This window comes from Silurus meridionalis, chromosome 17 (assembly GCF_014805685.1).
Source record: "Silurus meridionalis isolate SWU-2019-XX chromosome 17, ASM1480568v1, whole genome shotgun sequence".
In the NCBI taxonomy this organism is placed as follows: domain Eukaryota; kingdom Metazoa; phylum Chordata; class Actinopteri; order Siluriformes; family Siluridae; genus Silurus; species Silurus meridionalis.
In genome coordinates this window covers 23,509,980-23,523,365 of record NC_060900.1, presented here as the reverse complement: position 1 = coordinate 23,523,365, position 13,386 = coordinate 23,509,980, and the positions used below count along the sequence as shown (strand labels likewise).

Genomic DNA, 13,386 nt, shown 5'->3' with positions numbered 1-13,386 from the left:
GTGGGTGCAGAAGTGAGACCATGTGGATTGTTCTCCGACGATCATCACGCACAGGTTGCCGAATGGTTTCGGCGTTTTCGGGGGTTGAGCCCGTTGAAGGACTTTTTGATCTCTTGTCGTCTTTCAGTGATGTTCTCCCACTCTTTCGTGCCACCAAAACACCTCGAACGACTCGTTGCAGCATCGCCATATTTCAGGTCAAGTGTCTCTGTGGCAGATTTGCCCAGTTTCGTGCAGACGTGGCAACACGCGTGTTCAGAATATCACCAGTTAGTTTTGTAACTTTTTGATACCACCTGGTAGATGTAACAGCCTTCATACACTGGTATTTGGGCAGGTCTTCTTGATAAATCTAATTAGACTTCCTGAATCAATTCATTACTGTTCAAGTCAGCTAATAATCCACTTAAATTGTTCACGTATCACCATCAGGTATTTGATGATGGTTCAACATTAAGCTACTGATCAGAAGCTTCCAAGTTCAACTAAATATTGTACAATACTGGCACAAAGAAACTCTTAATTATATTGTTTCAGTGGTAAGTAGCTTAAATAGGGCAAGGAAAATATTTAAATAAATAAGCGTTTATTAGACACACCCTCATGAGTCACATGTGAGTCCTTCACTAAGCCGCACAAATTACGAGTCATTCCGTGAGTCAGGTACAGTATGTAAACTGAGTCACCCTGAGTCACTCTGTGAGAGGAGGATGTACACTGACTAACACATTGCCATCCGGTGTGTGTACATCAGCGAGGCCCCAAGCAATTCTCAGCTGCATTATTGCACCCGTCCAATTTAAATTGGAGCAATGGGACAAAAAAATGAAAGCAAATTAAAAGGTGTCCATTTGGGCTCTTCAGTTAGTTGGGGCCTGATTGCTTACTTACTCATGCCTTGGCCGTGCTCAAGGGCCCAAGTAAGACAGCCTGCTATGGCCGGGACTCGAACCCGCAATCACCGCATGCAAAAGTGTAATGCTTTTACCAGTAAGCTGCCACCCTCCCCCTAGTGGGCATTATGCGCTCTTATGGATATTTTATCTTATTTTTTCATTTGAATGGCAGCCATGTTTTCTCGACTGCCACCTGAACAAGATATTTGCTGATATTCCTTTAAGTTTTTATCAGTTTCCAATAATCTTTAAACAATGTTTGTTTTTAAATGTTTATTACATTGTATAAAAATACAGTTTAAATCATCAGTTGAAAACTAAAAAAAAACCTCCACAAACATACAAACCAATGAAGTCCTGCTGAACTGTACTGTTGCGAGTTACTAGTAAGATACTCAGTACTTCAGTACCGTTTCCTTCTCTCACTGCAAGGTATGAGGCGGAGAAAAAAAAAAAAAAAAACACACTTTCCTCAGAAATGTCTTTTTCTGCAGACTTGGCGTCTTATTTTTGACAGTTCGTCCGTCTGTTGTTCCAGATTGTGCTGGACAGGCCTGTCACTTATTAGAAGTCCTGTCGGATGTTCTCCTTGTTCTCGTCTCCCTGCTGCTGCCTCAGCTGTGCGACTTCGTTCTCCAGCTGTATGATGGCTCGCTCGATCTCGTAGTTCTTACTCACGAGGGACACCCAGCTGTCAAATTAAACAAAACACAGCCATGGTTTACAACGCTCCAAAAAGCTCGAATGAGAGGAATAATCCGGAAAGTTCTGTTCGGAAACACATACTTGGACTCTAGTTCTCGCAGTTTGGCCCCTCCGGTCAGCTGATCGTTCTTCCGCTGCCAGTTCAAGTCTTGAATCTTCTTCCTGTAACGACAGCAATAAGTTGCGTTGGGAAATTTGACCTTGGATTAATCGCAGGAACTAAACGATACATGTTTCCATGTGAAAATAATAAATTCTGTCCAAACATCATTACTAATTAGCATTCAATCATCCAACTCCAGTAACAGCTTTATATTGGTTTGGGTGGTGAAGCCAGAGCCTATTCAGAGAACAAAATGTGTGAGGCACAAATATATCCTGATGGGAATGCTGGACCATCACTGACAGATTTCTCTCACACACACACACACACACACCTTCCTCACAGCCAGGGGCAATGCAGCACAGCCAATCTATCTATCCGTGACGTTCAGAGTCACCCTCTGATTCACTCAGTGAGCAGAGCATCCGAGCTGATTTACTCTGAGTCAGTCAGTGAGACACGGATGTAAACTGACTATGCCATGCAGTGAGTTGTGTGTGTGTGTGTGTGTGTGTGTGTGTGTGTGTGTGTCAGAGAAAGAGAGACGTTTCATCATGCTTTTGGATTCCTATATATGCCCCCATCAGTGACAACCAAAGCTCAAATAAATAAAATTAAAATATCTGCTTTTACTTGTATTTATTATTACAGTTTCATTTAAACTGTTTCTATCTATGATTTTCTGTAATAAAAGACAGATTGTTTTTTTTTTTTCTTTCGCTCTCTTTTCAGATAAAAAAAATTAAATTAGGGAATTAGACAGAACGACACAGACAGAATTTCCCTAAAACAATTATGGAAAATTTTGGGAATTTCCAAAGCTGGAACTTTCCATAGGAATTAACCTGGGATTTTACAAAATTGTAGGTCAGCCTATAACAGAAAATAAAAATTTTGGATAAAACAACCAGATTTAATGCAATTTAAGTTACATTTCTACAATCAGTTACTGAGGTCACACCCCCGACATGCACTGTGCATTCCTCCAGAACATCATTTCTTAAATCCTGCACACAAAATAATGTCAAAAAATGTGCGTTGGTGAATATTTATGTACATTACATAAATATTACACAAGTTTTCCTTGTGTCACACAAGTTCCTTGTGCTGTATTGAAGCTATTGTGCAACAAAATTATATCAATGCAAAAAACAAATATAGTGTCCGAACAGACATTTAGGTGGGATAGAAAGAAAAAAAAAAAAAAAAAAAAAACATTTTGGTATTATTTGGGTACATATATTTTATCTATCGTTTTGGCGATTAACAAGCAAATACCAAAATGTATGAATACAGTGGCCAGCCAGTAAATCGGATGTGTGAAATGTAAACTAGCACTTTTTCTTTGTTGATTTTTGAGGCTTGCTAGTTTAAGCTGTGATGCTCTCTTTCTTCTACCTTCTGCTTGCCAGTTCTCTGTTCTTATACAGAAGAAGACAGAACTGGTCAAACTTTTGGACACATTATAATTTTTTTAAATATTGTTAAAAGAACTCTCTTATGCTCATTAAGCCTGCATTTATTTAATCAAAAACACAGAACAAAACCGTAGTATTGTGTAATATATTTAAAGAAATATCTATAATTGTTCAACTTACAATTCAATCAACGTGACTGAAAAAAGTGGAAATGTAATTAAAATCTGTATTAGTTTGCAGGTCAGACAGAGTGAGTAAAAAAAAAATTTGTGTTTGAATATGATAGTTTTCTCAAATTTCCCCAAACTTCTAATTAATTCCCATGGCAAGTTTCTGACTTGGAATATGCCCAAAATTCCCCCAGATGAAGTTCCCATGGAAAGTTCCCGTTAAATTGGAGACAGTGTGCAAATGGGGAGGGTTTCGCACCATCGGCCTGGGGATCCACGTGATTACGGCGCAGCGCGGGAGCTTTAAAGATGGATTTGGACTGCACTTAATATCAAGAGTCTTCTACAAGGATCACAGTTACATTTAATTGCCGTACACCTGAACATGGACTGTAATGAACGTGCCACCCGGATGAGGACGGGTTCCCTTTTTTTGAGTCTGGTTCCTCTCAAGTTTTCTTCTTCATGCCACTTCAGGGAGTTTTCTTCACACCACAGTCACCACTGGCTCAATCATTGGGGACAAACTTAATTACAGTGGGGCAAAAAAGTATTTAGTCAGTCACCAATTGTGCAAGTTCTCCCACCTAAAAAGATGAGAGGCGCCTGTAATTTTCATCATAGGTACACTTCAGCTATGAGAGACAAAATGAGAAAAAAAAAAAAAAATCCAGAAAATCACATTTGTCTGGTTTTTAAAAGAATTTATTTGCAAATTATGGTGGAAAATAAGTATTTGGTCAATAACAAAAGTTCATCTCAATACTTTGTTATATACCCTTTGTTGGCAATGACAGAGATCAAACGTTTTCTGTAAGTCTCCACAAGATTTTTACACACCTTTGCTGGTAGTTTGGCCCATTCCTCCATGCAGATCTCCTCTAGAGCAGTGATGTTTTGGGGCTGTCGCTGGGCAACACAGATTTTCAACTCCCTCCAAAGATTTTCTATGGGGTTGAGATCTGGAGACTGGCTAGGCCACTCCAGGACCTCGAAATGCTTCTTACGAAGACACTCCTTCGTTGCCCGGGCCGTGTGTTTGGGATCATGTTCATGCTGAAAGACCCAGCCACGTTTCATTTTCAATGCCCTTGCTGATAGGAGGTTTTCATTCAAAATCTCACAATACATGGCCCCATTCATTCTTTCCTTTACACGGATCAGTCGTCCTGGTCCCTTTGCAGAAAAACAGCCCCAAAGCATGATGTTTCCACCCCCATGCTTCACAGTAGGTATGGTGTTCTTTGGAAGCAACTCAGCATTCTTTCTCCTCCAAACAATGAGTTTTTACCAAAAAGTTCTATTTTGGTTTGATCTGACCATATGACATTCTCCCAATCCTCTTCTGGACCATCCAAATGCTCTCTGGCAAACTTCGGACGGGCCCGGACATGTACTGGCTTAAGCAGGGGGACACATCTGGCACTGCAGGATTTGAGTCCCTGGTGGCGTAGTGTGTTACTGATGGTAGCCTTTGTTACTTTGGTCCCAGCTCTCTGCAGGTCATTCACTAGGTCCCCCCGTTTGGTTCTGGGATTTTTGCTCACCGTTCTTGTGATCATTTTGACACCATGGGGTGAGATCTTGCGTGGAGCCCCAGCTCGAGGGAGATTATCAGTGGTCTTGTATGTCTTCCATTTTCTAATAATTGCTCCCACAGTTGATTTCTTCACACCAAGCTGCTTACCTATTGCAGATTCAGTCTTCCCAGCCTGGTGCAGGTCTACAATTTTGTTTCTGGTGTCCTTTGACAGCTCTTTGGTCTTGGCCATAGTGGAGTTTGGAGTCTGACTGTTTGAGGTTGTGGACAGGTGTCTTTTATACTGATAACGAGTTCAAACAGGTGCCATTAATACAGGTAACAAGTGGAGGACAGAGGAGCCTCTTAAATAAGAAGTTACAGGTCTGTAAGAGCCAGAAATCTTGCTTTTTTGTAGGTGACCAAATACTTATTTTCCACCATAATTTGCAAATAAGTTCTTTAAAAATCAGACAATGTGATTTTCAGGGGTTTTTTTTCTCATTTTGTCTCTCATAGTTGAAGTGTTTCTATGATGAAAATTACAGGCCTCTCATCTTTTAAGTGGAAGAACTTGCACAATTGGTGGCGGACTAAATACTTTTTTGCCCCACTGTATAAGGAACAAACGTAAACACACAAGCATGGAAATGACTGCTAATGAGACTATGACACAGCTCCATGAAAAGTTCACAGGCACACAATTTCTTCTGCCATCTCCACCGACAAGTTCTTACTGCAATTTCTTTCCTCTCATTTAACTACATTTTCACTACTGGTTTTGCAACAAAATGAATGAAAGTGTCCTGCACTCTGCTCTTCATTCAGACTCTCACCACCTGCTGACATGGGCTACATGGACTTTCAGTTTCACTACACGGATGACATCACCGTTTTCGGGATCACTTTGGCATGTGAAAACAACGGGAAAAAATCTGACGTATACAAGTTTTAATCGTCATGTACAGATGTAGGTGACTATACAATATTAAACAGTAATAATAAAGCACGAGAAAGTTTTTAGAAGTGTGTGCAGAAGTATATGTATATATTAAAATAATTATATGAATATTTACATGACATTAGCATGAGGTATTTTTTATAAAAAAATATATATATATATATATATATATATATATATGAATGAAAGATGGAGAACAATAAGTATATCTAACAGTAGGTAAGGCAGTAGTGCAACGGTATTGAGAGTCCTGAGAATAAAGAATTTTGCAGTCCAGTGTGTCAACAGATACGATTTCAAAATATGTTGTGAGACAATTAGGACGTTAAAGAGAGCTTTACTAACAACTTGCTGACTTCTGCACACAAACACCATGTGTAGCATCGGACACCGTCTCAAAACCTAAACAGTATGAAACAATATATTATACATTATATACACATACATTTGCTTGTCTTCTTTTTAATCCAGCTTTTATTTAATTCATTTTTATTCGTAGGGCACTTTGAACAATAAACACAGAATTAAAGCAGCTTTACAGGGATAAAACGGTTAGAAAGTTGTGAAAAAAATAGCGTAGGGCTGAAACAATTCCTTAAGCAACTCGAATAACTCCAATACAAAAATGCACTTCTTTACTCCATTTAACGACACACGGAGCACTGCGTTTCCCTACGGACCGCTATTACTGACGCACCACCCTCTAAACAAAATTTTTTTTTACAAAAAATAATAAAAAAATATTTTAAAAAGGAAACGAATTACATGTTTATTTTAAAAGACCAGTCTTATTTTCTCTCGTGTATTGCTCTTTAATGAAGAAAAAGTACTTATCCGATTAATCGATAGAATAATTGGCAGAATACTCGATTACTAAATCGATAGCTGCAGCCCTAAAATAGTGTATGTACATTTTTAGTGCCTATAAATTTGTTCCTTATAAGACCTCATTCTAACAGTTTATACGTAAACAAAAAAAATTTACATACCACATTTTTTCCCTGCCCCCATGATTTTTAGTTAGGTTTTAGTTTCGTTTTTTTTTTTTTGTGTGTGGCAAAGAATCCTGATGCGAAAGTATTTTACTTTCCTTTTCACATACAAATTAAAAGGGTACTTACCGAACCTTCTGCAGCTCCTTCTGCGCGTTTTCAATCATGTACGCCAAATTGCTATCGAACACGAAACACAAATGATTTAGTTATGAGAAGCAGGACTGCACAATATGCACACAAAAACACAACAGCCTGTTTTACAGCGGCGCTGCTAATCTGCTCAAACGATGTGTGCTACAACAAATATCTACAATACGTTACAATACAACCATTACCCACACATCTGGATGTTAGATAATAAGGTCATAAGTTAGGAAAGTCTGGGTGTTTACAACAATGTATGAATATAAGTGGGGGTGGACCACTTTGCTAAATTCTGTTCAGTTTTGCCACTCACTCGTTAGACACCCTCCAGGCGTTGGTGCCGTACTGCGCCATGAGTTCCAGGTTCTCTATTCGAACGGCCTGGTGCTCCAGCTGAGCCATGGAGTTATTCACGCAATCCTGCCATGCCGTCATGTCGTTCTTCTGGCCTGATGTTGGGGCGGGCAACTCGTATCTGAAATCGAGCGCGTGTGTATATCAGGTTACAAAATGAGACGACGCATCGACGTGTTTTATACAAGATTGTGGCGACTGGAGTCCTTTCAGAAAAGCAATGCTGAATAACTAAACAGATGTGCTTGTGAAAAAATGGGTGGGGGGGTGGGATAGTTTGGAGCACTGAAAACATCCGAATTGGTGGCGTGTTGCTGTTCTGTTTAAACCCATTTTAAAATCAGGTTAAAATTTGTAACGTTGTAATCTGAAGTAGTCTTTGGCAAAAGAATTTCCTTCAGGATTAATAAAGTTCCTTCTTAAAATATTTCCAGTGGTGAATTTGATGGTCTTTTGGCAAAAAAAATAAAAATAAAAATTAAGTCATGAAAGAACGTTTGAGTTTAATGTTAAGGTTTGTGTGTCAAAATTTATGTCTGACTTTGTGACAAAAGTTGTTCCCTCCTCTTCAATAAACAAACTGTCCACAAGGGGGCGGGTCAGAGCCAAAACTGACTTTTGCAAAACAGGCAACTCAAGAATGATGACACGAGTTGAGGACATTTGTATGTGTTTCTTGTGAAAAATGTGGGGGGGGAAAGCAACAGCGTCAAAATCAGGTATTAAAAATCTTTATCTCTACTGTCTACTTTATTACTACTGCTGTTTACTTTATCACTTTATTATGTGGGTAATCAGTACTCCAAATAAGTATAAGATGCATCTTGCGTAGGAAATATAACTATCTATCGTATTTGAGGTTGAAAATTTTGGAAACCTTCATGTGGCTGCCAAGACTCTAGGGTTAAGAAAGCATCAGAGGTCGACCGAAATATTTGAGCGTCGGTCGGCTTTACTTTGTTTCCACATCGTTTGCTCTGGTTAAACAGAGTCAGCTGGGTTTTAGTGTATTGAATAGCTCTTCCAGTTTTCCCTTTTCGGATACCAAATACACACTACTGCCACCTGCTGGTGTTTGAGAGTTCCCTCGCACAAGCGCAGAACGTTCGTGCGCGGTTTGGTGCGTCAGATTAGTCTGCATAATAATCGGCCCATGCTGATTCATTTTTGTAATTTTTGTAATAAAATCGTCCTGATTAATCGGCCAGCCAATAAACCGGTTGACCTCTAGACCGCCAGTGAATTTACAGAGAAATTCAAAAATACGCGAGTGCGCAACCACGATCACAGCTGTTCATTTGCTGTTTATAAAAGAAAAAACTGAAACTGAACGTGATCATTACTTGAACAAAAGATATAAGCATTATAAAAATAAGTAAAGGAAGTAAAGTAATTCACCATCATCATTAAAGTTGTATCTTCACTGGTTAGTACCCATATAGAATTTATGTTAAAATTATGCAGGTTTAAGAATATTGAAAGTGTTTAAGAGCAGAAGAGGTTTATAAAGCCTTACAATATACAAGTATTTTGTATACTGCACTGAATACATATTCGGTTGCCACGGATTTTGGGGGGTCTGTAACGTAGGCGAGGTATTACTGTAATGGAAGTAGTTGCTAAACGTGTAAGATGGACTTTGAACTCATGACCTTCCGCTTGAAAAACAGCAAAATAAAGCTGGCAGTGCTGGGCCTTGAACAGGGTGCTAATCTTTCAACTACTCATATTTGTAGGCCCTCATATGTCTATTACTGCAATCATACTGCAGGTAACATAATTTGACGATCAGAATATTTTAATACAAATATATACAATAGAATTAATTTGTTCACAAAAAATAAAAACCCTCAGGAAGCCAATTCACCGACATTTATGCCATTTGGAAATGATGCAATTTTCTTATTTATACGGCTGCGTAGTCGAGAGTTAAGGGCCTCTCTCAGGGGCCCAGGAGCAACAGATGGTTGGAATTTAAACTCACATTCTCTAGATCAAGACTCGAATGTCAACCTTTTCTACTTCACTGAGCTACAACTTCACCACCAATTTGCCAGAAGAGCGGTTTTAGTCCACAAACTGTCCAGCATCAAATCTTCAGTGCGTGTTCTGTGTGATTTACCTCTTCATGCTGAGAAGCTCCATAGGCTGGCGTGCAGCAAGTCTCTCAAACTCGTTCTTCATGATCTCCGTCTGTGTGAGAGACACCAACAGATTAGCAATTTATCCAGCATACAACCACACATAAAGCAACATCAGGACTCGGAGTGCGCACTTCAAAAGTGGAGAAATCAGGCGTAGGCAGGTAACTCAGGTAGTTTTTGGTTGGTCGGTATCTCCGCGTTTCCTCCTCCACCAAAGCAGCAGCCTGAAAAACAAAGCAGAGTTAAAGGACATCCCATAATATATATATTTATTTTTATTCTCTCTTTTTTTCAATTTCACCATGAGCAAAATGCAACCCAACACATTAATTGATAGAAATGAGAGACAGGAAGTGAGAACATATTGAAGAGAATCTTTTGTTTTGTAATATCAGTGAAAACCACATTTCACTTCATTAAAGATTAGATTCAGAGGTTTTACAATCTTTTCGTGTGTAAAACAGGATTACGTGATGATGAGCAGTGAAGAGGTCAGTGGCGTGCGGTCAGGTCCAGAAAAGTCTTCTCTGCTGGCGTAAACACTATCAGAAGCACTGACCTACATTTACAATCTAAATTATAATTTGTTCCATGAAATTGTATTAATTTATTCCCAGCAGTTTCTCGTCATTTCGTAGTGTTTCTCTTGGCTGCACTGCTTCCAGTACGTGTAAGTTGATGTTAGATTTTTTTGTCCAATCAGATTTCAGCCTCTATGTGCTGTCATGTTAATCTCAGTACTGGTGGTCTTTTTTTAACCATAGTCTCCTTAATAAATTGCTCTGTTTCTTTAACCAATCAGATTTTATATTCTCCTCACAGGGCAGCTCGCTGGCCCAGAATAGAGTCAGCATTTATTCCGTCCTCTGATTGGTTGGTCAGAGGGAAACCGTTACAGCCGAGTTTGACTGGCAAAACACGTCTGTAGCTCTGCACACATTAATACATCTGAGTTAGACTTTTTTATGCCTACGGAGGAAGAGAAATTTATTTGGTCTCTAACATACTTGAAAATCCATTTTCAAGAAAAGCTAGACATCGTGAGGAGACATCGTTGTCTCAGCCTGGTAAAAGGTTTGTTCACCACTTCCAGACCAGTGAATACGAGCAGTACCACTGGATTACAGCCTCTGAGGAGCGGTGCATATTATGAGTCTGCATCTCTGGTGAGTAGGTTGTATTTTATTAAAATGTTTATGTTTTTGTCATGTTATTAGATAAATATTGATTCTGAACTGCTCCAGATGATGTAGGTGTACAGTTGTGGTTGTAGTGTAGAGGTTTGGAGTCTTAACTGGGTTTCTTGCTTTAGTAAAAATGGTATTCACCCTCCATATGTGAAATGCCTCTCTCTCTCTCTCTCTCTCTCTCTCTCTCTCTCTGTAATGCCACGTGTTGTTATATTGCGTTTGTATTGTATTGATGGTTTCTATAATTGCTAATGATAGTGGTGGTATTAAGAGGTGGATTAAGTCGGGTACATCCCCACTGAGGGCCCAGGTACCAAATGCACAGCACACCACTGTTTTGTTGGAGTTAATTTTACAGTTAAAGGAGTCTATAGTTGAATGGTTGATAAAATCTGAAATGAGTTTGGAATGAAGCAATTGTTTTGGAAGCACAGGCATGAGATGAGAAGTATAAGACTGGTATCATGACTGGAGATAAGAAGCTCTGGTACAAAATGAGAGGAGAGGAGAAGCTCTGGTACGAGAGGAGAGGAGAGGGAAGGATAGGAGAAGCTTTGGGATGAGGGGAGGAGAGGAAAAGGTCTGGTTTGAGAGGGGAGGAGGTCTGGTACGAGAAGAGAGGAGAGGAGAGGATAGGAGAAGCTTTGGGATGAGGGGAGGAGAGGAGAAGGTCTGGTTTGAGAGGGGAGGAGGTCTGGTACGAGATGAGAGGAGAAGCAGTGATTTGAGATACACAGTTAAATAAGATGAATGGAGTAAACATTATATTACCATAATATATAAAGAGATTTGATATAATAATGATGATGATGATGATGATAAATACTTCCTCTTGGGCTGATCAGTAAGTTATACACAAACATTTTACAGCATCGATTCCTATAAAAATGTTACTGTTACTATGAACACTTTCTAATCCAGCTCACCGAATCGAACTCTTTCCAAAACAATAAATTAGCTAACATTAGCTTGCTAGCTACTTAGCTTTAGCAACATTAGCAGCCGTGTGCGCTCACTGCTGAAGTCGGTATTAACCAGGAACATTTATTTTTTTGTCTACTTACCGCTTCTCTGACCCCGGGAGCGTCATAACCCTGGTCAAAATACGGCAAAGCGTCAACAAACACTTCACCGGCTACAGACGAAGCTCCAGCCATATTGAAATCCTACAACACGCTTTCACATCGAGATCTTTCTTTCCCACTCATATTCCGACACGCCGCGTCTCCTACAGTCTGATTGGTAAACAAGTTAAGGTTGGAGAAAAACTAACCAATCGTGTAAAAGAAAACACGAGCGTACGCGTCCTGAGATAAGGGCGTGGCTTGACGGAATTGTAGTGGGATATAATGTCCTCGTGTGTTTTAGGGCGCCGTGCGCCACCTAACGTACTGGAGGATAGAAAAACAAATCTTATATCAATCCTGAGCTCATAATTATGATTGACTAAATTATAATTATGACGTAGTATCTTATAATTACGACATATCTCATAATTATGACTTAATATCACATAATTATGAGATCCTGATCTCATAATTACCACTTATTATCTCATAATTATGACTTAATATCTCATAATTACGACTTAGTATCTCATCATTACGACTTATTATCTCATAATTATGACGACTTCTTCTTCTTCTTCTTGCGGCTTCTCCCATTAGGGGTCGCCACAGCGGATCATCCATATCCATACCCCTATGTCCTCTACATCTGCCTCTTTCACACCAACTACCTGCATGTCTTCCTCACCACATCCATTAACCTCCTCCTTTGCCTTCCTCTTTTTCTCCTTCCTCCCTCACCTTGTCTCCAAAACATCCTACAGGCACTGTCCCTCTAATAAACTAATTTCTAATCTTGTCCATCCTTGTCACTCCCAATGAAAACCTCAACATCTTCAGCTCTGCTACCTCCAGCTCCGCCTCCTGTCTTTTACTCAATGCCACTGTCTCTAATCCATACAACATCTCAGGTCTCACCACAGTCCTATAAACTTTCCCTTTCATTCTTGTAGAGACCCTACTATCACAAATCACTCCTGTCACTCTTCTGCACCCACTCCACCCTGCCTGCACTCTTTTCTTCACTTCTCTAACACACTCTCCATTACTTGCACTGTTGATCCCAGGTACCTGAACTCCACCACCTTCACCACCTCTTCTCCCTGCAACTGCACCACTCCACTGCCCTCCCTCTCATTCACACACATGTACTCTGTCTTACTCCTACTGACTTTCAATCCCCTTCTCTCCAGCGCGTACCTCCACCTCTCCAGGCTCTTCTCAACCTGCTCCCTACTCTCACCACAAATCACAATATCATCCGCATCATATCATATCATAGTCCATGGAGACTCCTGTCTGACCTCATCCGTCAACCTGTCCATCACCACTGCAAACAGGAAAGGCTCAGGGCCAATTCTTGATGCAGTCCAACCTTCACCTTGGGCCAGTCTGTCGTTCCTACTGCACAATAAACTGCTCTCACACTGTCCTCATATGTCCTGCACCACCCTCACATACTTCTCTGACACACCTGACTTCCTCATACAATACCACAACTCTTCACTTCACCCTGTCATACGCTTTCTCTAAATCCACAAACACACAATGCATTTCCTTCTGTCCTTCTCTATACTTCTCCATTAACATTCTCAAAGCAAATAATGCATCTGTGGTCCTCTTCCTCGGCATGTAACCATACTGTTGCTCACAGATGGTCACCTCTTCTCTTAGCCTGGCTTCCACCACTCTTTCCCATAACTTCATGGTGTGACTGATC

The 13,386-nt window shown here is 40.0% G+C and overlaps 1 protein-coding gene across 1 annotated transcript; it reads right to left on the bottom strand.

Moving 5' to 3' along the window:
* Positions 1-1,154: 1,154 nt before the first annotated feature.
* Positions 1,155-11,820, bottom strand: bcas2 (BCAS2 pre-mRNA processing factor). The gene is made up of 7 exons (XM_046870827.1): positions 11,664-11,820; positions 9,541-9,633; positions 9,388-9,458; positions 7,225-7,386; positions 6,894-6,944; positions 1,683-1,763; positions 1,155-1,587 (listed from the first exon to the last, which is right to left on the bottom strand). Exons 1-7 carry the CDS (start codon positions 11,754-11,756, stop codon positions 1,461-1,463), a joined length of 678 nt encoding a protein of 225 aa, XP_046726783.1. The 5' UTR covers positions 11,757-11,820; the 3' UTR covers positions 1,155-1,460.
* Between the last annotated feature and the right edge of the window lie 1,566 nt (positions 11,821-13,386).